Genomic DNA, 24,165 nt, shown 5'->3' with positions numbered 1-24,165 from the left:
TTGCCGAGGGAAAAGAAGACGAACAGCGTCATCCCCCCCCAAGCAGGCAGCAGCAGACCTCCGACCCCACGCCCCAGGACGACCCATGCCCCTCCCGGGGGCGGCCCCTTGGCGGGCACAAAGCCGGGCTCGGCCCCTGCCAGGAGCGCTGTGTGCCGCCGTCCCGCCGCCGCTGCTGCTCATCCCTCCCTCCGTCCCCTCCCTTCCTTCCGCCGCCTCGCTAGCGTCCGCCTTCCCTGCCTCCCTCCTTGCCTGCTCCCGGCGGGCGTGGGGCCGGGGCAGCGCTGGGCCATGGAGGAGGCGGCTGCGGCTGCCGGGGCACCCCCGCCCGGGGCTGCGGCGGCAGCTGCTGCTGATGCTGCTGCTATGGCCGAGCCCCCGCCCGGGGCCGCCGCTCCCGCCCCGCGCCGGCTGCTGGCGCTGCTCGGGGCCAAGCTCTGCACCTGGTGAGTCCTCGGCCTCCCCGTGGAGCCGCGCATCGCCGGCCTCCAGAGAGAGGGATGGAGGAAGGGAGGGAATGAAGGGACAAAGGGAGAAAGGTCCCTCTTCTCCCCTCGGCACGCTGACCGACAACGCGGTCGGGATGCGGAGGCCGATCGGTGCCGGCGGGAGCAGCCGCGTGGTGCCCCGGCCAGAGCACCCGCCTCGGTGCGGGCCCGGGGTTACGGCCGGGCTGGGCAGAGCCCGGACCCTTCGGGCGCCCCGGCAGAGGTGGCTCGGGGACTTTTTGGCACCGCCGCGGGTGAGGGGCGCTCAGATGCCGGGGCTGCTGCCGGAGCACGGCTGAGTGCAGCCTGCGGCTGCTGCTGGACGAGAGCGCCAAGGGTCTCTTCAGCTGAGAGGAGTGTAGAATTAGCGAGTGGTGTGTCTGACGTTGTCAGAGTGCACTCCCGTATCTGTACACATGCACTTTTTTTTTTTTTTTTTTTTTAAGTAATTCTGGCTTAATACTTTTCCGCTTCCCTCTTTTTTCCTGTACTTCTATGTGTTCAGTAATCTTCGATCCGCTTCGTTGTGAAGAACAGGTCACAGATGGCAGGGAAGGCAACAAAACAAAATAGCTGAGCTGAGGTGTGTAGTCCAGAAAGACTAATATCCTTTTTCCCTCCTTCCTTGAATTGGTTTAGGGCAGAGACCTATTCAGGTATATCTTTTGAAATATGAGATACTGGTTAAGCATGGAAAACTTCTGGAAAAAAAATTGTCAAGCTGTGCAGGCATAGCATGTATTCTAAAGCTGGTACTTGTGAAGCACTGCGTTCCTGCACTCTTACAAGAGCAGGAATACCTCCTCAGCCTTCTAGAGCTACATCTGCTTAGAGCGTCAGTTTCCATTTGTGGGGGGGGAGGAAGTAATCTCCAAGCTCTAGGCCATAGGCTTGGTCTCTAATAATTATTGCATCAGATTTCCTCTTTGTCAGCCAAGGATGTAGTGGCTTTCCTACCAGCCTCATGCCTCCATCGTAAGCTGGAGTTGGGCAACTGGATTGTGTGAAGGTGACTGCTGGCCAAGCAGAGCTTTGTTCCAGGGGGCAAAGCTTGGCTTTCTCTTTTGGTTATACAAGTTTCTCTCTTTTCATTCTTTCTGACTGTCAGGAATGACCCAAAAGGCAAGATAGAAATTTGTTGAACTGTTCAGTAACCTCACCTAGGGTAGTTAGTTTTAACAGAGGGCTACACCAATTAAGTCTGTGGATGGTATTTGAAAGAAAATAAAGTGCTTTCACTGAATTTTGTGAAGTGTTGTAGGTTGTTGGACTTTTGTTTGCTTTGTTTGTTTTGGGGTTTTTGTGTGTGTGTTTTTGTGGTTTTTATTTGTTTTTTTTTTTGTTTGTTTGTTTCTTTGGTGTGTTTGTTTTGTTTTTGAGTAAAACCAGTAGAAAGTATATTTCTGGTGCTTGAATTAAAGAAATCTGTCTTTTCTGTTAAATTAAATTGACCTCAGTTTCAAAGCAGAACACTGCAAAACAATAACTTGTGATGACAATAGTTTTTAAAAATATATTTGGTAGTCCTGAGCTATGTGCTAATTATGTTGCAATATGGTTCTGTCTGAACCTGCACTTTTCCTTTAACTAACTAAATTTCCATTCCTCACGTGAAAAGGTGAGATTATTGACATTAAAAGGTAACTTCCTCCCGATTTAGGAAGGGTTCAATAGTTAAAAATAAGTGCACGTAGACTCTCTATGTGTAGAGTGTTGCCAGGCTTTGCCTGTTAGTGTTTAATTGGTGGCATAAGTAAAACTAACTTTTGAAAAGGTCTATTTATTTTAATTTAAAAAATCACATTAAAATTATAGGATTTAGTAAACTAGTAGCCAATAAAATTGTTAACTGTGGGTTTATTAGATTTTCTTTAACTTCCACAGACATAGACTCTGATTGTATTTTAGTATCTTGGTGTATTTTTATTCTGCGTTTCACGTGGAGCCAAGGAAAGCCAGCCTGACTTTTCTTATGATGTTGAGAGCTGCATATTGTTCAGTGTTCACTTTAGACCAAATTGTGGCAAATTTTTATGCTCCAAAACCTCCCAAAATGACTCCAAGTTTTGCTCAAAGCCATAGATACAGCTAGCTAAGATATAGTGGCTGAAGGGAGGGGAGGAGTAATTGCTTAGTAGCCAGATACCAATCATTAAAAAACAACACCCCCCCAACTATAAAAATAAAAGGCCTTTTCAGACCACTTACCTTGCATCATCTGAGAGTACAAAGTGACTTAGTCCATTCAAATGCATTAAAAAAAAAAAAAAAAAAAGGGAGAGAGGATCAAGTTCTGGCATGAAAAATTTAATAATATATTTCAAAATATGATCAATTATTAATAAGAAAATCCCCATCATCGATACTCATGTCAATACTGAGATGAATGGAAACTCATGTTTTCAAAGCATTTTTCTCAGGACAAATTGTCTTGCAAAATTTAGTATTTAAAGTTTGTTCTCAAACTTTATAGAGGGTCAAACACTTTTTATTAAGACAGATGTGAGTCCAGTGCATCATGCCAGGAGCATGGCACCATCACTTCAATTTGAAGAAATTAATTTTGACGCTCTGGCAAGTGGTGTTAGGGGAAACTACTGCTGCTTCCTGCAGAGGCTTCAATGTGGTGTTAGAGGGCAGTCAGAGCAAGAGACTGTTATCTTATACACAGCTGAGAAAGCTGCGAGGTATGTGGTATTTGGGGATTCATAGAAGACATTTTTTGAGCATAGCCTTTCACTGTCAGTGAACAATGTCCTTTTGTGTCTCTTTTGATGTTAACATTTTGAATGTCGTCAGGGACGAAGAAAAAACCCTGAATTAAAACAGAGGAAAATAGAGAAGGTCATGAGGTGCAGTGAAGCCTGCTTGCTTTGTCAGATGCCTTTGGTACTATAGAATTAAATGCTATAGGACTGCTGAGACATTACCTCGACAGCAATGATTGCTTGGGTAGTAACCACAAAGCAAAACATTTCTGGAGGTTCTGGTCCTGCATCTCTTCCCATATACAGAAACACAAGGAAGTAATTCCTGAGGTACTTTAAACTGGAGAAACTTGATAATTAGAAAAGATGAAGAGCAGCTTAGTGGAGTTATTCCACTGTAAGAGGGCAGCCGGGTCTTTCTTGTTTTCAGTAAAGCAGCTCAATCTTTAGCAGATTTGAATGGCAGCAGATTTTACTCTCTTGCTGGAACATGGTGAGCATAATTAGAAAGAATGTGTCACAATCATTTGATTCGTTCACCAAATAGCACAATTAGACCACTGACCAGTATAAAAAAACCCATATAATAGAAGTGATGGAGCTTCAAAGTTTTTTTTCTTGCCTGGCAGCTGAACTGGGCAGCATAGCAGGGTGAGCTGATATTTACTATGTTCAAGCCATCCATCTGGGGGAAACAGTGTTACTCTTAGGTGGTGTGTCTGACCCATGAGTGTCCTGCCAGAAGTCATTGTGTGGAGAGATGTGAGCAGGGTATGTGCAGAACCCTAATGGAATCCTTTCTTTCCTTGCTCAATTACTCTGAGTAGGAGCAAGTGAATCAATTGTGTGGACAGTTAAACTCTCATAGGTCTTCAGAGTAAACAAATTAAATGTACAGGCAGCACAGGGCTGAGCTCCTGTCACAGTATATTGTGTATGCAGAGACTGGGGTAGTACAAATCTGCATAGCTCCATTGGCAGGATAAACAGCAAGCTGTAAGATACAGTGTTACTTGCTCCTGTTTCTCTAGGAGCATCTGAAATAGTTCATTTTATATTAGATGAAAAATTGCTACTGAAAGAGTGGGGTTTGTTTGGCTCTTTCCCTAGCTGTGGGTTCAACTTAAGAGGAATTGTAAATGCAAACATCATCTTACCCAAAGTGCATTCTTAACTCCATCCTTGGTTACAGCAGAACATGATGGAATATGTCTGAAAAAAATCCACAATAATTATTAACTATAATAACTCTTATTATAAGAAAGGTTTTTTGTTTTGTTTTGTTTTTTTCCTAAGGTGAGAACAATCAGTGGAACAACTTCCTCCGGGATGGAGTCCCCATCAGTGGAGGTTTGCAAGATGCTACTGGACAGGGTGCTAAATAGTCTCACCACGGCTCCAAAGTTAGAATGAAATTCAGTGGAGGACAAAGGATTTGACTCAAAAAGCTGTCTTAATAAGAATAGAACCTCCTATTAGGTAGAGTCTGACTAGCTGAGGTGCTCGAAGATCCTTGCAAATTATTGCAGTCTCCATCACTGGTGGTTTGACTGGTCTCACTTCTTACATGGCTCTCCTGAGGTTAGACTAGATCTTCTGTGTATCCAAAGCTCTGCTTACCAGTAGATCAGAACCACACTGGTAGGGAGTAGGAAAAGAACAAAGTGCCAATCTAAAAAAAATTGGCATTTTCCCTGTACAACTAGCAAATATTTTTTTAGAAACTTGAATGTTTAATTCTAAACTTACTGTTTTGTCTTATATTCACAGGCATATTTTGAAAACAATAATTCTGGGCCAGATGCTCTCTTTGTTTATCTGTGGGACTGCTGTTACAAGCCAGTACCTAGCAGAAAAATACGAAGTGAATACTCCAATGTTTCAAAGTTTCATCAACTATGCTTTGCTGCTTCTGGTTTATACAACAATGCTGGCATTTAGGACTGGTATGTGAAATATGGAATGGGAGGTTCTGGTTTATCTTTTTATTTCTTCTTTTTTTTTTTCTTTTTTCCCCTACATTTTCTTTTCAGAATTTGAAACTACAGAACTCAATACTCATACTAGTTTTTAAAGTTCATGCTTTTTAATAACATACGGAAATGAATTTCACTGGTTAAAATGTGCATTTAATTTCATATCTGTTTAAAGTTTTGTGCTTTTTTGTTTGAAGTCAAATGTTATATTAGGGAAAATAGGCTATGTTGTAGCAAGCTTTGTTACCAGAGGCTATTTAGTAGTCTTCCTAGTCTTGTTAATTTACTCTTTAAACAATTCCAGTTTTGTTGGGTTTTTCCTCATGTGGAAGAATTTCCGTGCTTTTGACCCATTTTCATTGTCTCCTCCCAGGCTGCATTTTGATGTCAGTGTATCTTTCTTAAGCAGGGACAAAGTCAAACATCTCAGTATTATTTATGCTTCTAAAAAGCAAAGTTCCTTTGCAACGTTTGGTTGGAAAGAAACACATATTGATTACTGCTTTCTTCTTAACAGGTGGTGACAGTCTTTGGCAAATTTTGAAACAGAGGTGGTGGAAGTATATTTTTTTGGGAGTGGCTGATGTTGAAGCCAATTACATGATTGTAAGGGCCTACCAATATACAACCCTCACAAGTGTGCAGGTAAGGACTGATCTCTCTTTAACTGTTGCTTTTATTGCAGTTTTGGACTAGTTTCTAAAATGAGATTCATAACGCAGACATGGAAGCTATTTAAACTGAAAAGAACTTTCCAGTATCTATTTTTGCTTTGCAGTACAGGGAAGAGCATCCTGTATCATGAGTAACCTTTCCAGGAAGGAAAGAAAATTAGCTGGTATTATTGCCCTGTGCCAGCTCTTAAGCTGAACTCTAATTATTTTGATAAAAGCACTTCTAAGAGTTTGCTGACAGCCACTCAGTTTTTTCTCCTGACACAAAATAAAGATTTATGACCAGATAAGTCACTCAGTGCGGGTTCTTGCTGACAAAAGCAAGGTAGGTTGTCTCTTGCCTACTCCTGGAAGTTGCGGGAGGTGTTGTGAGATGTAACCCCATGTATGAGGACATACTGATAGTTAGCTGGTGTTGCTGACCATGCACTGAGGGACCAGCCCTGTGTCTTTTGGTTGTGGCACTTCAGGGTCCTCCCTGGAAGGGGCAGAAGGGAGGTCACCATACCAGACGGCTAAACTAATGGTAGACATCCTCTGCAACACTAGTAGTTGATGCTGCATTGCTGCGCTAGGATAAATCTTGTGTTCTGAAACAGCTCTACAAACAGAAGGGTTAAGGCTGGGATTTCTCTGTCACCCTATATAGACAAAAGCTGCTGGGGGAGTCAGTGCTTTCCTCCTGCCTCCAACTGCATGCTCCTGAGCTTGCATGGCCAGATATCTTGAGCAGACTTGGTCAGGGCACTGAGCAAAGTGGGACTAAACCCTACAGGCTGGACCTGTTAGTGAGCTGTGTCAAGCCCAGCTTTGTGGCTGCTGTGGTAACAGGGGAGGGGATGTTGCACAAGCAGGGAGGGAGTGTGTCCAGGTCGTGCCAGTTCATGCCTGCTGGTACCTGTGCTGGGGATCTGTGGCTGGGGTCATGACCTGAATAAAAAAACCAATGTAAAGTGCCGATTTGGCTGTTAGTTGGAAATGAGTGTTTAGGTGTCAGTGTTTTACAGAGTCAAAGTAACGAGGGTTAATGTTTAAAAGAATTACCTGTAAAGCAATAAACTCTTGCGATCTGGGCTCTCTGTAGAGAAGTGCAGTAACTTCTCTTTACACTCCTAAAGACCAGTGGTGCCTGTTGGGTTGTTACTGTCACATTTCCACTTCATACTTAGGTGTTAGGACTCTTTAGGCCTTTAATTTCCTGACAAATAATGCCAAAGAAATTGAAGCTTTAAGAGCAACATGTTTCAGTCTCAAGATCAAGTTAAGCTGATAACTGAAACACTGTTTGATCATACACTTTACTGGTTAAAAAGCCAGGACTTTGATCCAAGTTCTCAGAAGTAGTAAAGCTATTCCCATGATTTCTTTCACAGAAATTAAGAAAGAATAGATGTAATAGGTTTTCCTGTACAGTTGCCAAACTCAAGCATTTTCTGAGCCTTTTTTTCCTTTTGGTTACCTTCAGACTGATGCTGCTTTGTGCCAGTTCAGTAATTTCGATTTTGTTGTAATTGCCTGTTGCCATGAGGTTTCTTTCACATTCTCTAAAGTCACCAGTTTTTCACCTCTCTCAGAAATGAGATACAGGAGTAGGGGAAAAAAAAATAAACGAAAGCCTGTAATCTGCTTTAGTGCGAGGCATTCTGTCATTAGCAAGCAGTTTTGCAACTACGTCTGAACCTGTGGTTCAGAGCACCCTGTCTGATGGCCTGTCTGCAGTACTGTCTACGAGTGGATGCCCAGGGAGCATAAAGTGACACAGGGGTATATGGCATCTTCTGAAATACAGGGAATGCAGGGAAATACAGGGAAATACACTGTTAAAATGCTGACTGGCTGGAGCTTCAGCTCAGCACTATGAAACATAACTTCAAAGGTAAGTTTTCTCAGCTCAGCAAGGAACTTCCATGTATTTTCTCCCACATGCACACAAAAGCAGAACTGATTTCCCTTTAGTTATCAAATACCAGCATTTCACAGAAGGAGGTTGGGAGATTTTTTTAGGAGATAACGATGGGATGGCAGCTCTCATTTCTCTGTAAATAAAGAAAAAGACTTTGGTCCACAACTGAACTCTTCCTGTTTGGCTGTGGCTGAGGCAGTGCCAGGAGAGTTCTTGCTGCCGATGTCCTGTCTTGTGACAGGACTTGACTGTGCTGCTGTTTGGCCACACATTAGGGTGTGAAGCTGAGTCATGGAAGGTTTAGGTTGGATATTAGGAAAAGGTGCTTCACCCAGAGGGTGGCTGAGCACTGCAACAGGCTCCCTGGGCAAGTGGTCACAGCACCAAGCCTGACAGAGTTCAAGAAGTGTTTGGATAATATTCTCAGGCACATGGTGTGATTCTTGGGGCTGTTCTGTGCAACGCCAGAAGTTGGACTCAATGATCCTTGTGGGTCCCTTCCAACTCAGAGTATTCTGTGATTATATCATTTTATAGCAAAAAACAAGCTGCGTAGCTGTGGTTTCATGTTTTAACATGTTATTTGGCACATTTAGCATTTGCTCTGTAGATAATTTGAATGGAAGCATTTTTAAGGCAATTATTGACAGAATATCAGCTGATGGAAAAGGGGGAAATGCAGGATGAGCTCCTGGGGCTCAGCTGTGGCTGCCCTGAGGGAGCCTTGTGAGGAAGCAAGCAGGATGGTCAGCTGAGCTTTCGTGCTTACTAAGCTGTCTGGAGCTGGCAATTATAAGCAAACCAGTGACCTCCAACAGTCTATGATAATTTATTAACCATGTATTAAAATGTCTTTTAATAATTTACTCACCCTATCTTTAAAACCTCCTATAAACAGTGTGGCCAAAGCCTGGCTTTAGTCAAAACATTTGTAAATCAAATCACCAGGTTATCTTTTTTTTTTTTTTCCTCACTTGTGAAAATACAGGCTGGAATTGAATAAGATGAGCATTTGATGAGGCTCTACTGGCAATAGTAGTCAGTACCACAGTACTGCTGTAAATATAATAAAACCTGAATAAATAAACTTTATTCTTTTAATTGGTTCCATTGACACAATTCATTGTGATGTTACATCTGCTTTGCACCTCTTTGATCTTGATCCTGTACAGAAGAGCTCTGTAATGTCCTAGATGAAGGGAAGGCAAGATCCAGTAGTTGTAAATCTGATTTCATTTGTGTGTAATTGAGGGTAATTGTCTCCTGAAATAGATTACCAGAATGTGTTCTTCATCATTTGGTGCCTGTGTGTCCTGGCTGCAAGTCGTCTAATCAGGATGCTGGAGCTCTACCATATGTTCTTGTACTGGATGCAACAATTCCCCATCTGGCGTAACTGAAAGACTTCTAGCTCATTATGTACTGCTCCCCTACATCCTCATTAAGAATTTTTTTTTTTTTTTTAAGGATTTTTCTTCTGCTCCTTCTGTTTGGGTTGAAAAGCTGCTTTGGAGGCTGTGAGGCTGTGTGCTAACATTTCACTTAATGGGGATGAGAATGCTTACTTATTAATAGAAGAGATGTCTACCACTAGGGGGATAAAAATTTTAATTTCTTATGTTTGTAATATTTCTTGTTGTTTGATACTATTCAAAACAGTCGAATTTGAAGGAAATGTTAGAAGGTTTTTCTTGAGTCTAGACTAAAAGTAAGATAGAGAACAAGACCTGTGACAAGATAGTCACAGCATGATACTTTTCCATAGTATAAAGTTGTAATGAAATACTTGGTATCACATATTGGGACTTGGGTAGTTGTAATATCTCATAATACAGCCTAGGCAAGTACTTCTGCACCTCACAAACAGACTTTACAAACCAGCTGAAGGCAATCCAAGGAGTGAAGACAAAGAGATGGAAACATTAGAGGCACCATGAGAATTTAATCTGTAATAGCTTCCCTTAACACTATGCTTGGGAGACTTTACTATGTGTAGTTATGAACAAGTAAAACCAGACATATCATCACCAGAATGTTAAAAAATTTGGTTAAAGCCCTTGGGGATAATGGCTGAACTACTGGAAGCCGGCACATAAGTTGACTGCAGTGGTACACCTAGGCAAGCAGAGGCTGGCAATAGACATTAAGGACTAAGGGCTCTTGTCTTGATTGCAGTGATTATGCCACAGTCCTGTTGACCTGGACCTTATACTTTGTTGGGACTTCAAGAGGCCAAGTTTTAAGGGCTGACATTTGAGAGTCTTTTGTGAGCAGTCTTTGGGAAGTTAACTGTATGTTCTGCTCTAGGCTGTTCCCTTGTGTAACTTCATGGCACTCTACAAAGGCAGGTTAGGAAAAAGACATTTTCTTTCTTCTACACAAATTCAGAAACAAAATCTTTTTAATTGAATTAAATATTAAACCACTTATGATTAGCTCAGTGATCATGGTATTATTTGGTTATTCTAGAGTATTATGCCCTTCATATGCTGCAATGCACAGCTAACTCTTGATGCTTTCTGTACTGAGGGAGGAAAGGTGGAAGATCCTTGGAAGTGTTCAAGTCTTGGTTGGACAGGGCTTTGAGCAGCCTGGTTGAGTGGGAGGTGTCTCTGCTCATGACAGGGAGGTTGGAACTAGATGAACCTTAAGGCCCCTTCCAACCCAAACTGCTCTGTGATTCTATGAGTGGGTCTAACAGCAAGGTAAAGATACATAGGAACATGTACAGAGAGGATAATAAAGAAAGGAAAGAGAAGTCAGTGTCACTGCTTGTCATGGAGCACAGACGTCCTTGAACCACAGAAGTTCAGTCTGCTTGGGGCAGTGTTTGCAAACACATCTGAAGTGCTCCAAAACTCCAGGTGCCTTGTGCATCTCTGCTGCTAGGGCATGGGTGAATTAGAGTGGGTTACCTGCTTCTGACTAATTGAGAGTCAGCTCTGACAGAGTGATGAAAATGCACTGATGACTTGTATGTGTTTTTGTGGGAAGCTGGGAGATTGGGAAGATGACTTAAGGACAGCTGTTTTTGCTACCTATGTTATTTCTACCAATTTGCACGTGGTTTCCAGCACATGTATCAGTTCTGGTTTTTTGTATGATGCAGCTGAGCTGTAGGGTCAGATTCTTGTCCTAGTCACTTCCATGTAAAATCAGATTACTTGTATCCATCAGTAGTTCCAGATTTTTACTTTGTGTACGTGGAGCAGTGGGGAGCAATGCTCGTTAAGAGCGACATCCTAGAATTCATTTGTGAAGCTGTGAAGTTTTATTAGATCCATCATTAGAAGAATTTCTAAGTCAGCACTTTACTACCAGGAGGGAGTGGACCCCTGCTCCAGCTTCTTCATCACTTGCAAAATGCTTTCCATGGTCTCACCCCTCTCCTAAACACATCTACTGAGGTTGCTTTGCAGTTTTCATTAACAATTGATGGAAAGTAATATCCTATACACTTGCTTTCAGGATGTTGCAGTCCAGATTTGGGGTGCATTTCTAACTCAAACAATTTTTCTGTGCACACAGCTGCTGGACTGCTTTGGGATTCCTGTGCTGATGGCTTTGTCATGGTTCGTTCTCCGAGCAAGATACAGGCTGATACATTTTATTGCTGTTGCCGTCTGTTTGCTTGGTGTAGGAACAATGGTGGGTGCAGACATTTTGGCAGGGAGGCAGGACAGTGAAGGTAAGGAGTACTTTATTGCGGGGGGGAAGACCAGAGAGATGGTTCCTATGGTGGGCTAACTTCTAAAGCAGAGAGAAGAGCAAATGCAGGGGGAGCGGATATAGTTCTGTTTTAAAAGAAAGAACATACTGCTATTTGTATTTCTTGTCCAGGAAGAGGAGATGGTGATTTTATGGGGAGCTGTGGAATGTCGTTGCTTGTGTGTTTGGATTATTTCTTCTACCTTAAAAGAGAAACACTTTTGTTAAGCTCAAATTTTACTGCTGTCCGTTACACGTGACAGAAGTCTCATTCTTGAAAGCTTGATAATTTTGACTATCATGTGAGATGGTTTAATAGAAGAAGTTGCCTCTCCCTGCAAACCTTGTCTTGCTTACACAGTATCAGCCTGCTGGTACTCAGTCTTCTCTGATTTGCAGTTTTCTTTGAGTACAAATACCAAATAAAAAGTTGCCCACAGCAGCTGACTTCTCTGAGTTATCTTTGGCAGACCCAACAGAAGTGGTTGATGTATCCCCAAGGCCCATAGGCTGCAGTCTGGAAAGCAGGGGCTTACTATAGGAGAGCAAGAGGAGATGGGGCAGGATGCTGGGATTCCTGGGGCCTCTGGGAGGAAGGCTGGGCTCTGGGGACCAGGATTCAGCTGGGTGCAGCAGTTAAGGGCAGGACTTGTCTTCTCTGTGACAGATGCCCAAATCAACCCATATTGTAGTCATCTTATTTTGAATAAGAATCTTGAATTTTCAGACAGAGGGTATGGGACAAGGTAAATTTCAGGGCATTGTCTTTATAAAGCAGCGTAGAGATAAGCCTGTGTGGCATTATTGACCTTAGTAGGGAAGACAGAACAAGCTGAAGTTTAGCTTTACTGCCGTGTGGTACAAGCATCTTGGTCCTGAGGGAGAAATATCTTTCCCTGAGACTTTAGGACAGTTGTACTTTATTTGCTGACCTGGGGATCCTTACTACTGCTTACCCTCATATCTTAGACATATTTTCTTAGTGATTGCCAACTGGCTTAGGAAAGGAAATTTTAAATCAATTCAAGGATTTAAAAAACTATTTTAGCAGCATTTACTTGGTAAGTGATTGTAGCACAGGGAGTCCCCTTTGCACAGTATAAATAGCAGCAGGACACGTGGTACCACCCATCTACAGTGCCCACTTAAGGCCTGTTATAAACCTGAAGCTGAGTCTGGGTCCCATCAAAATCGATATATTGATTCTAGTGAGACTTGATTCAGGCCTTATGGCAAAAGTGGTGACAATATTAATGAAAGGCAGAGAGCATTTCTAACCAGGAATTTTCTCTACTCCCTGCAGTGCCCAAGGTCAGCAGAAATAGGACTGGACCAGATGGTACAGCAGTGTCTTGGTCAGGATGAGATGTAAATGCTGGGTTTAGCTCATTCCTTATTCCAGACTGTGCAGCGTGAGGTGAGCAGGCAGCAGAGTCCGTGCTCAGACACTCCTCTGCACAGGCAGGAGGTGTTTCCTTTCCCCTTACCCTTGAATGTGCTAGAAAGGGAGAGATGTTAGAGATAAATTTGCTTGTCTTTTTAAGGAAAGTTAAAAAGTGTTTGCACCCTTACCCTTAATTGTGGATTAATATTTCTGTACAGGTAGTGACGTGGTGATTGGAGATGTCTTAGTGCTTCTTGGTGCTTCTTTGTATGCCATTTCTAATGTGAGTGAGGAATACATTGTGAAAAATCTGAGCAGAGTGGAGTTTCTAGGAATGGTGGGCTTGTTTGGGACTATTGTCAGCGGTCTACAGCTGTAAGGATCTAATATTTATTTTGAAACTAATTAAGAATATTCTACAGATGATTGCTTGTCTACCATGAAATGCTGTTATTAATTAAATCTTTGTTACATCTGCATTTGGCCTTTATGGGAGTCCTTCCACTTGATTTATGTTGCTGATCAGCATCCATTTTATATCCTTTTTATTTGCACTGGTCTTATTACAGCAATTCTAAAACTGAACTCCTGCAATTGAACACATATGATACTTGGCTGTATTTTTGATTTTGTTATGTTCATGAGAACTCTCAGTATGCTGAGGGCTATTGAGAGGAATGTATTTCTTAATGGGTTTTCTCTGTGGAAAACTTTAGGAGATAATTGTTAGGAGATCTTTCATATTAAACTCAAGTTTAAAATGAAGCCTTGTATACTCTTACAAATAACCACATCAGAGTAACAGACCACATGCACTTAAGTCTATCTGATGAATTTTATGTTACTCATTTCTTATCATTATGGTTAATAATTTCTCCAAATGGTGTATCAAATAAAACTAAATCTTCGAGGAATTAAAAAGCCTGTGAAAAAGGCATAAGAATTAAATAACAGTGCTCTTAACTTTCAGGCACTTTAATTTTCAAGTCTTTTTTTCATGCCTGTTAGATGTTTGTGTCATTCAGTAAAATTTCAAACAAAAAATTAAGGGATTATAAATCAAAATGTTTCTTATATATTTTGGTAATTAAATTCTCTACTTGAAAATGATTTTTATTTCCCTTTTTTACTGCATTATATCTTTTCTCTATTTCTAGAGCCATTGTGGAACATAAGGAGATAACGAGAATTCAGTGGAACTGGAAAGTTGGTATGTGTATGAAAAAATGATGTGAATGTTAAAGAACACTGGAAAATTAGATTTAGACTTTGAATGCCGGGATTTGCCTTTTCTTTCTTGGAATATTAAGCAGCATTAATATTATATTTCACAAATATATTTTCTGCAAACTTTGTAGCTCAGCAAAGATAAGGTTTGCAGGATTGAACATTAAAGCAGGTCTTGCATTTTACATATAACATGAAATAATTTTTTAAAATAAATTGAAATAATTAAAAATTAAACCTGTTTCATTACTAAGGTGTTTGGTGTTGGAACATCTCAAGAACATTTTCTGTTTTCCTTCCTAAATAAAATACTGGAAAAATTGATTTTGTGATTACATTTTGACCTTAACAGCTAAATGTTATCAAGAAATACGGCTCCAAATTTCTTCAGTCAGCTCTTAATGTTATCTAGAAAGGAACGAGAACTTTCTTGTACAGATGCAGTAATTCTTGCAGTACAAGGTAATCTTGGAAAAGGACTGCTTCTGTGTTTTTCTTACGTGTATGTTACCATATCTTTTAGGAGACCTTATCCTAAAAGATAAAAATGCATCTTTTTAAAGCATCTGAAAACTATCAGTGTTCTTTAAAATCATTGTTCTGTGCCTGAGGAGTAACTTGTTGTCTTGTTTTACAGCATTATTGTTCACAGTCTTTGCCCTGTGCATGTTTGGGCTGTACAGCTTCATGCCAGTTGTCATTAAAGTTACCAGCGCAACCTCAGTCAACCTGGGTATTCTGACTGCAGATCTCTACAGTCTGTTCTTTGGGCTTTTCCTTTTCTATTACAAGGTAAGTACATTCATTCTTTCACTTTCACGTTCTTTCAGTTATGCTTCTACTCCAAAATTATAAATAAAGCATAATGTTCTTAAAAGCCCCAGAACAGTTTTTTGCATCTGTACGGTTCTACAGCTTGTATTGTTCGTTGTTGGCAGATGTGAATAAGGAGTTGTGCTTAGTTAATGACATAGCATTGCACCATTAGGCAGAGGGTGATTTTCAAACCATTTCACACTTGAAAGAATAAGTTAATGTTAAGAGATAGTAAATGATCTCCCGAGGCGTCCAAATGGTAGTGTTCTTGCTGAAAGCTCAGTATGGAACTATATGTTAGTTCTGGTTCATCGCTTCAAGTGTCGAAAGAGAGGGTTTGAATCTCCCTGTCCTGGCAGGCATTTGGTGTCTGAAAGAGGACCACTTTGATTTTCAGAAATTAATGTTTTTATTTAGAAATTTAATCAGTTCATTACCAATGTCTTGGGTTAACAATCTTAGCACTAAGGGGAGACTAAAAGAACTGAAAAAAATACAAAAGGAACTGAATAATACAAAGGAACTGAAAAAATATATTATGCTGCATGATCTCCAAAAGGCAGTTACTTTTATTGTGCTCTAAAACATTTTTGGCAGTATCTACTCAAGCTAAATGACAGTGCTAAAAGGATTTCATTCCACCCTGCACTTTTCATCCAGAATCATTTCTGAGAACCTACCTTGTTAAAGCAATTGGAGTAATTGAGTCAGTCACTCACTGACTGGGAGGGCTTAGTGAGAAGCTTGTGAGCTTTGCTGAAGAACTTAATTTGTGTTATTCCATGTGGTTGCTTTCTCTTCAGCCAGAAGCTTTTAGGTCAGATTTGTTTCTGAAAGTGAAGGCAGCACAGAGGTCTGGTAATGGTAGGGTCTCGCAACAGCTAGATTTTCCTTTTCAAGAGTCTCTTAGCTCAGCTTTCCTCCCTGTTTTGGGTTCCAAAATTGCTCCAAGCTACAAAGCATCCATTAAAAATGAATGCAGAAAGCAAACCATACTTACATTCTAACAATTAAATTCTTTCTAAGTCACTTCCAAACATGTATTTTGGCACCCGGATAGCTTAACTTGAGAAGTGATTATAAATTTATATCCATAATAGTGAAGAGTTTTGGAAGGGATATATTAAACTTTTATTCTTCTGGATTTTTGGCTTATTTTGGGGAGAAGTTTTTCTAGGAGCATACCATCTCATAATTGCTAACGGCAGGTTATTCGGTGGTAGCTAAAAGAAAAAATGAATTAGAGAAGACTTTGGGATTGTATTCAGGGAATTTCAGATATTTTTTGAAATAGGAACTTGAATCTGTGGTTAGAAACAGAGAAGTAGCAAAAAGGGGAGCAATAGTAATGCTGCATTCTTAGTAATCAGAGGATTTGAGATAACTTGGGCACTGTGAACTGAGAGAGGCCGCTTTTGACATGCCTTTTAACATAATACTCAGCAGCAGAAAAGCATATTGCCAAGTTAACCATATACCTTCCTTACCTATGGGACAAACAAACCAGGCAGGACATTTGCTGGATTAAAAAGCACCCTGGCCACAGGAATCTACAAATAAAAATACAAGGAGTCGCTCTGTATTCCCTGTAACCAGCTGATATTCACAGCAGAGACCAGGCCCAGGAATTGTTAAGGTTCTGGTTTGATCACAATACTTTGATAATGTGCTTGACTTTTCAGCCCCAGTTTAAAGTGAAATGTGAATTTTGCATGCCTGTTTTGAACTTTTTTTCTTTCATTCCATAATGAATCTTTGCTGTGCTTCCTAAAGAACTCATTATATAAATACCTCTAATCCCTCGAGAAATATTAAAAAAGACCTTCAAATGCTTTTGTTATATAAACTCCTGTGATAGGGAGTATACTGCACAACTAGACACTAGATGGAGTTACAGTCCTCCACTAACATGTGAAGTAGTCTTTAGACTTGACAGTGGGAATGGGGATATAAACTGCAGAAAGTATGACTGAAATCAATATCAGAAGCAATGAAATTGTTGTGATATTGGAAATCAAAATTAAAGAAAAAAAAATTCCAGGAAAAGAACACAGAGCTCTCCTCAAAAACAAAAGGGGAAAAAAAGAGCATAGGCCTGTTGGAGCAGCGTGGGTAAGGTTCACCTGAGTCAATAGCTGCAAAAACATAAACAGACCTTGAATAATCAGCTACACTGCAACAGATTTGGCATCCTGACTTGGTGACTCTATCCATTCATGGAGGAATTAACTCAGTAGTATCAGAGACACCTCCAGCCTTGTGTGTGCTGCACTGCGAGAGGGGCTTGCAGCTCCTGCGACTGCCCAGTCTCGCCTGTCAGCCCAGGTCCTTGTGTACAGGCATATGTTCACTCAGGGCCTTAAGCTGGAGAATTTGTGCAGTTGATTTGATACAGACCCAAGCTCTGCCCATTTTGTGGGAATGGGTCAGTCAGGGGTAGGATCACAGGTGATGCTGCTGCCTCCACTGGGGTATGTTCAGAGCTTGGTGCTTCCTCCTGTTCAGAGTGAACACTTCCATGCCAAGTGGCTGCCAACTAGGAATTGCAATGCCTTAATTGTAGATGCCTCAGTCTTTTTTGGATCAGAGTCCATTGTCCAGGCACTCCAATTCATTTCATCCAGCTCTGCTGCTTGATAGACTAGAGTGTATTCTTCAAGCATGTCTAAGGAAGCTAAGGAGGTCAGGGAATATTGACAGTGGGATGTAGGATACTCTATGTCCTTCCTCCTACTGTTTAATCAGTGTGGTTTGACAAAAGGCAATATGGACAATTTTAACAAATCTGATGTAGAAGTATTCCTGGCTGTGAATAACTTAACATGCCAGATTCAATAATAAAAGGTGTAATGATATAAGCATTTATTTTTCTGTCAAGGTGGACGAATTTTGGCAATTATTGAAATTTTAACATGCAAGCCATCAACAGTGAATCAAATGCCTGATGTACCTCAGCAGTTCACACTCTTACATCAGTCTTAACCAAGCAAAAATGCTGATCTTGTAAAAGTAGCTCCAGTCTCCCTCCTTTTGAGGACTTGCTGGGTGTAGGGAGCAAACTGGTTTTGGTCCAGTAGTAAAGCCTACAGATGGTTAAGAGATCTGTGCAGAGAACCAGCTGTTCTGATGACTTTCAGTAAGATGGAGAGATTATTTTCTTGCCAGGACCTTAAATATTTGGCTGGGCTAGATCAAAATTCTCTTAGGGACAGAGTGTTTCAGCATTGATGTGTATAAACCTGGCCTTCAGGATAACCATATTTAAAGCCATTTGTTCTCTCTGTTAAGATTCTTGTATGTAGACCTGTGGAAACTCCCTGTCCAACAACGTTGAGGATGAGATGAAAAGAAAACCAGCCAGCAGGCTTAAGTCTTTAAGTAAATGGAACTGTTGAATTTTGATTTTCAGACCTGAATCCAGGTCATGGTGATAATCCTCATTAAAATAATTTTTAAAAGGAAGGGGAGCTTTCACACTCTTAAAACAAGGCAGTGTTGACATGTTTTTACAACCAGGCAAGATTTAATGCATCTCCTTCTTTCCTCTACCAGTTTTCAGGTCTTTATATCCTGTCCTTCGTTATCATCATGGTGGGCTTCATCTTGTATTGCTCCACTCCAACTCGGACAGCAGAACCCACTGCCTTACCACAGCCTGAGAGCACTGGCTTGGACAATGCCGGACTAAAGCTTGAGGAGAATGACACTGAAACTCCAACCGTAACTGTGCAGTTCATAAGAGGAGAAACTGTGGTGGTCAGCACTGATTAAAGAAATGGCAGCATTTCAAACAGAGCTGCTTTTTTAATCACAAAATTTCCCTGAAATATTAATCCGGAGAGCTGTCCTACTGCCAAAGCATGTGTCATGCTGCGCTGGTTTTAATGCACTGGATAGACTTTTAAGGCCAGATCCTCAATCAGTAAAATTATTGATTTGCCCTTGCAGAAAATCTGGCCCTTAGAAGAAGACAGATTAGTATTTATGTGGAGTCTCTGGAAAGTTAGAGACTGTTATTTTTAAATGCTTAATTAACTTAACAACAAATGCTTGGGAAAAAAAACTAAGCCAAAGCAAGCTCTCAGGTCACTAAGTGGAGCAAAATATGTTTTATATTGCATTAGGGACTTAAATCTGCACGATGCTTTCAGAGGGCTTTGTGGTTTCCACCCCTTGGTGCTGAGTACCCTCAAGTAGCATCTTGCAAAAGCCATTCAGCTTCTCACAGGACCTAGTTCTGCAAGCTGTATTCCATACATACACCTTCCACATGCTGGTGGACTTAATTCCTCTACGGCAGGATTTGCTTCCTATATTTTGCCCAAATGTTCATCTCTTCATATTGCTGCACTTCCTCTTGCAGCTGGGGAGGTTAAGTGTATTTTATTTTGAATTTTGCTAGTAAGGGAAGTTTGAATATGTGTTTTTATAGTGCCTTCTATTTCTCTTTCAGTGGCCTTTTGTTTGCTGCATTCCCACTAGGTGGGGGAGGCAAAAGCAGGCCCTTGCTCTGTTCAGTAAGAACTGAATGTGGGTTTCTTTTTGGGATGAGACAGCAAAAAGTTTTGAACTGAAGTTCACCTCTCAGTGAATTTCTTCATGAAACAGGACACATTTCTGCTGGAAGAGTTGAATAAAATTGACATTTCTTGAAAAAATTGAATTGTCTTAGCCAACTCTCATTGCAACAATAATGACATGGTATCCAAAAGGTTGAGTGCTTTCAGTAGATACACTGGCAGTTTTCCTCCCCTTCTTCATATTTACAATAAATGATTAAAAAACACAAGACTGCAGTTTTTAACATCAGCAAAAACATACTGGGGTTTTATTTTACTTTATATTTTGTATAAGCCTTTGGATTTCAGGTGTATAAATTAAAAAAAATAAAGTATTCAGCAGCTGAAGAGTTGGTTTGCTTATTTTTTTTAAGCTAGAATTTCTTTGTTGCTCAAAATTATATTAATTAATTTTACCAACCAAATAATTGTTTTAATGGCTGGGCTTTGCCTAGAAGAAAATGTGACATTTTATAAAGATATTGGCGATCAAATTTTTGCTTCTGGTGTAGTTTATTCAAGCAAAATATTTCAGGGAAAAATGTTACCTGATTTTAGTTAGCAATAGCAAAACAAAGGTTCAGCAGATACTGCAGGAACGTGCATTGCTTTTTCACTGAGTGGTTTGTGCATAGAAGGGTGCAGAGGTGCTGATGTTTTATGAAGAGCATTTGAGTCCCCTGCCGTGTAAAATGCTCCTTTAGAGGGGGGATGGTATTTATTTTATACTCTGTGTGATATGATCAGTGTAACCTAATATAGATTTTATCTGAAAATACACAGAAGCGTGTATTGACTCAGACTTTGGCCGGTCTTCAAAATCCAGGATCGTCTTGTGGTATGATGTGAGTGCTCAGGCAGTAGCTCATCTTCTCAATATATAGACCACTGAAACCAAAATTTTGTAAAGCATGGATAAGGTTCCAGGCACAGCCTATTAACTATGGATTTGTTCTTCCAAGGCTTTTAAAGTCTGACTCTAATAAGAGACTGAAATCTGATTCAATCAAATTGGGACAGGCAGGACTTACACTGAACCACAAAAAGAGGGGAGCAGTGTGGGGCGGCAATCCAGCTCAGATTCCTCAGCACGTACACTGGGACAGCTTAGTGACAGAATTTGACAGAATTACAGTCTGAACTGAAAACTAACTCTGTTTCACAGAGTGAAATCACTGTGATTTAATTTTATATAGTATGATTTAACGCCATACAAAATATTTTCATGGCACATCGTAGGTAGCTAAGGTTAAGATGTGTGCTAATGTCACCAAGAAGGCCTGGAAGGTCTTGCAAGCTTTCAGCAAGGACAAGATGGATATTTTTTCTCAGTCCTTCTGTCAATGACTCTATGCCCTTGCCATGCCCAGGGTGTCTTCCATTTCTTTGTGACCCTGCTGTATGCAGGGAGCTCCTCTGACAGCCTGGGATGGTGGCCAGCTACATGCTGGTGGTCATGCACACCTAGTGTCCTGCCCTTCCTTGCCTTAAATTTCCTACCTCCACCCTACCTGGGTGAAGAGGAGGCAAAGTTGACTTGCAGAAGAGCTCTGCATCACAAACTGGCACTGCGGTGCAGTCCAAGCTCTGGGCACAAGAAGTACTTGAAGCCTGACCTTGCAAAGTCCTCAGCATGGGGTGCTGGCTCCCTGAACCTGCACTGCATGGAATGGGGCTGGATGCATCACTCCTACTTGCTGTCTTTCCCAGGAACTGGAAGGAAGTAGGTGCAGACTGTTAAAGATGCATTGCCTCAGAGCACAAGTGACACATGTATTGCTCTTGGGGAAACAAATGTTCAGTTAATGAATCACATATGCCAGATCCTCTGGTACCTCAGAGACAAGGTGCATGGATGAGTCTTTAACACAAATCTTTATGGAATATTGGAATATGCTGGAGAAAAAAAAATCCAGCTGTCACTTGCATTAAACCCAAGAATCCAAATAAAAATGTGTGACATCCAGCCTCCCTCCAAGGTTGGGTTACAAGACATCAAAAATTATCTGGCATCAAAATGTCACGGTGTGTTGGAAAAAAAGAAATTAGTGCGGCAGTAATTGAGCGGTGACATTATCTGTGCTAGTTTGAAGGAGAAGATGGGCTTGTGGACGTCAGCTATTTTAAGATTTTTGACCTTTCGTAAGTTGCACATAGTTCTATATGATGTGGTATCTGGGACAGGCATATCAGTTCTTGTCAGCACCATTCATTCACACTATGTATTGTGGGATATTATTGTGGGATAGATGTATTGTGTTATACATGTCTGTCTTGAAACTATCTATTTCAATCAATTTAAGAAGTTTGACAGAGAGAAGCTGCACAAGCTGCACAATCAATCATGAGCAATTTTGATTTGAGCAAGCAGATGGAGATTCCTAAAAATGCAAAGTGAAGGAACCTGTGACTGTTTTGGTCTTTCTCCAAAATGCAGCCTGTTGGCAATTTTAGTGTTATACCTGATGAGAATATGATGAACTGTGATGTTACATACTTTAAAGATTGGCTTGAGGCTACACCTAAACCTACGCTCTTTAGACAAACAGCATCCAAGATATTGAAGTCTTACCCTCTTGAGCTCTCTCACTGCAGTCCTTGAAGGGAGCAATTCGGCTCTCCCTTGGTTTTGGGTGCCTAGGTTTAGGTGGAAGCAAGCCAAGTCTGGAGACCCCAGCCAAGTGCAGTGTCCCATTCTTAGAGGCATTGGTGTCTGTAGTGAGGGGCTATACAAGCTGAAAGGTTTTAAGATTTATGTGAGAGATGGAAGAGACAGAGAGAGATTTCCTTAGCAGCTATGGGAAGCCTATGGCTGATTCAACAGTATTTGTGTGCAGTGGTATCCAAAGTGTGCATCCTTCACTCCTCTCCAGATACAATTTAATTTTTCTTGTCTAAGAGCATTCAAGACTGAAAGTTATAGATTTTACAGAAAAGAGCCATAAGGGAAAATCTGACTACTTGTACAACACAGGTCAACACATTGCATCTGATTGTTCAGTAGCAAAAAACACAGCAGTGCATCAGCTACTAGGAAAAATTAACTGTATCCCAGCAAAACCCAGGAAACAGGTGTAGGTTTTAGTTAAGTTGCAGCAACTCTTTAAAATCTTGATATTAAATTCTTGAAGCAATATTGAATTAATCTCTTCTACAAGTAGGGGCATTGATTTTTTTTCGTGAGCTGACTCTTGGATATATAAAGTGTGAAGAGAGAAGGTTGGAATCCTCAGATCTCTCTGAGAGTAAGCAGCCTCCAAGAGCAGGTTTCCATGCCCTTCAAGACTGATGTATTTTTGTTAAGCTACCAGCTGGGAACAGATGTGATACTTTTGTCTTAAATGTATGGCCTGAAGTCAGTATTACTGAACCCATGACATCACCCTATTCAAAATAAACTTTATTTCACCAGCTCCTCCTCAGACGGTCTCCCTGGCTGTCAATACCATGAGGAGAGCTTGGGCAACAAGACAGAAAGATCACTGGGACTGCAGGTGAAAGGTGTGTTTTGTCCTCATACCTCATAGTATCAGAGCCTCCCAAGTACTCCGAAAGAGTGGACAACATATACTGAAAGTACATTGCAACTTCCAAAGAAGGAATTAAAGAAGATGGCTTAAAAAAATTATAGTGACATATTATTATTGTACAAAATGAAATTTTCATGTTTATTTGAAATGTTAAGATGTTTTTATAGAAATATCAACATTTATTACATATTGATGTCTGGAAACAGTGAAACATCTCCAGAAGTAGAGGTCACTGGAAGTTTATGTAAACAGCAGCCAGTGGCAGCAGTTGCAATTCCTTAGGAATATTCTTGATGTTACAGCAGTCCAGGATAAAAATGCTGCTCTTCAGCACCATCTGTTGACACTGTATCTAATTATTTTAATTAGGAAGAGCACTCTGACAGGCAAAAGTGCACCTTCCCCAACAACCATTTAGCTCAGTAAATGCATGATCAAGGGGGTGATTGGGATAGGAGTAAACATGGCAGGAAAAGGCTGCACAAAGGTATGGCTGCTTGCCAGTAGTCCAGAAAAGATTGGTTTTGCTTTAACCCATAATTATTATTTAATGAACCAGATAACTCATCCATACACAGATCATTATAACAAAGTAGATAATGTTTTAGGTTTTAGCCTCAAACTGTTGGGCCAATAGAACACCTTCTCCTTGAAAATTTGACCTAAACCATGACAAAATTCAAAATGACTGAAAAATCTTTTTCAGGGTGAAAAAGATGCCACCAATCTCAAACAAGTAACACTTCATGTTCTGATGATAATATGTGTGTATGCATAGTATCTGTGCCCTTGAAAAATCATTGAGTATTTAAAAACCTGTAGACGTACATGTTACAACTCATGTTCTTCTTTGCTCCACTATTTGCAGCAGAGTTCCTTCAAATCAGTTGCAAGGAGGCTGTGACGCTCCTTGAAGCTCAAAAACCTTTGTAATTTGTCTCCCTCTGCCATCAATGTAAGTGCCTGTTGGACTTCCCTGAAGAAATTGCTTTCATTTAATAGAGTTTATACATTGCATGTGTTAAAAAAAAAAGAAATCCTGCTGGGCAATCCTATCTCTTGTAACATCTGTAAATTAATTTGTTTCTTGAGAGCAAGAATGATTTGTAACTCACAACAAAGCTAAAGTAGCATGACTAAATTAAGAAGAGCGTTCAGGCAGCTGGAATGCAATTACAGCACAAATGCACAT

General features: G+C 40.8%; 1 protein-coding gene across 2 annotated transcripts; it reads left to right on the top strand.

Moving 5' to 3' along the window:
- Window positions 1-18,939, top strand: SLC35F2 (solute carrier family 35 member F2). 2 transcript variants are annotated; one of them, XM_027900486.1, is made up of 8 exons: window positions 1-446; window positions 4,967-5,142; window positions 5,690-5,817; window positions 11,278-11,437; window positions 13,060-13,216; window positions 13,999-14,051; window positions 14,706-14,860; window positions 18,437-18,939. In XM_027900486.1, the coding sequence occupies exons 1-8, from the start codon at window positions 292-294 to the stop codon at window positions 18,653-18,655; spliced, it is 1,203 nt and encodes a 400-aa protein (XP_027756287.1). In that variant the 5' UTR covers window positions 1-291; the 3' UTR covers window positions 18,656-18,939. The 2 variants fall into 2 exon arrangements, with proteins under 2 accessions (XP_027756287.1, XP_027756277.1); XM_027900476.1 differs by lacking the exon at window positions 1-446 and adding an exon at window positions 3,118-3,526.
- Window positions 18,940-24,165: the final 5,226 nt, after the last annotated feature.

The sequence above is a fragment of the Empidonax traillii genome, unplaced genomic scaffold, assembly GCF_003031625.1.
Source record: "Empidonax traillii isolate 1590-97213 ecotype Southwest subspecies unplaced genomic scaffold, ASM303162v1 scaffold21:size2437335, whole genome shotgun sequence".
Taxonomy (NCBI): domain Eukaryota; kingdom Metazoa; phylum Chordata; class Aves; order Passeriformes; family Tyrannidae; genus Empidonax; species Empidonax traillii.
This window is presented reverse-complemented; position numbering and strand designations above follow the sequence as displayed.

Coding starts and splice junctions, on each gene's coding strand:
- SLC35F2 (XM_027900486.1), top strand. CDS start 292: ATGGAGGAGGCGGCTGCGGCTGCCGGGGCACCCCCGCCCGGGGCTGCG. Junction 5,143..5,689: donor AATGCTGGCATTTAGGACTG/GTATGTGAAATA, acceptor TCTTCTTAACAG/GTGGTGACAGTCTTTGGCAA. Junction 13,217..13,998: donor ATTGTCAGCGGTCTACAGCT/GTAAGGATCTAA, acceptor CTCTATTTCTAG/AGCCATTGTGGAACATAAGG.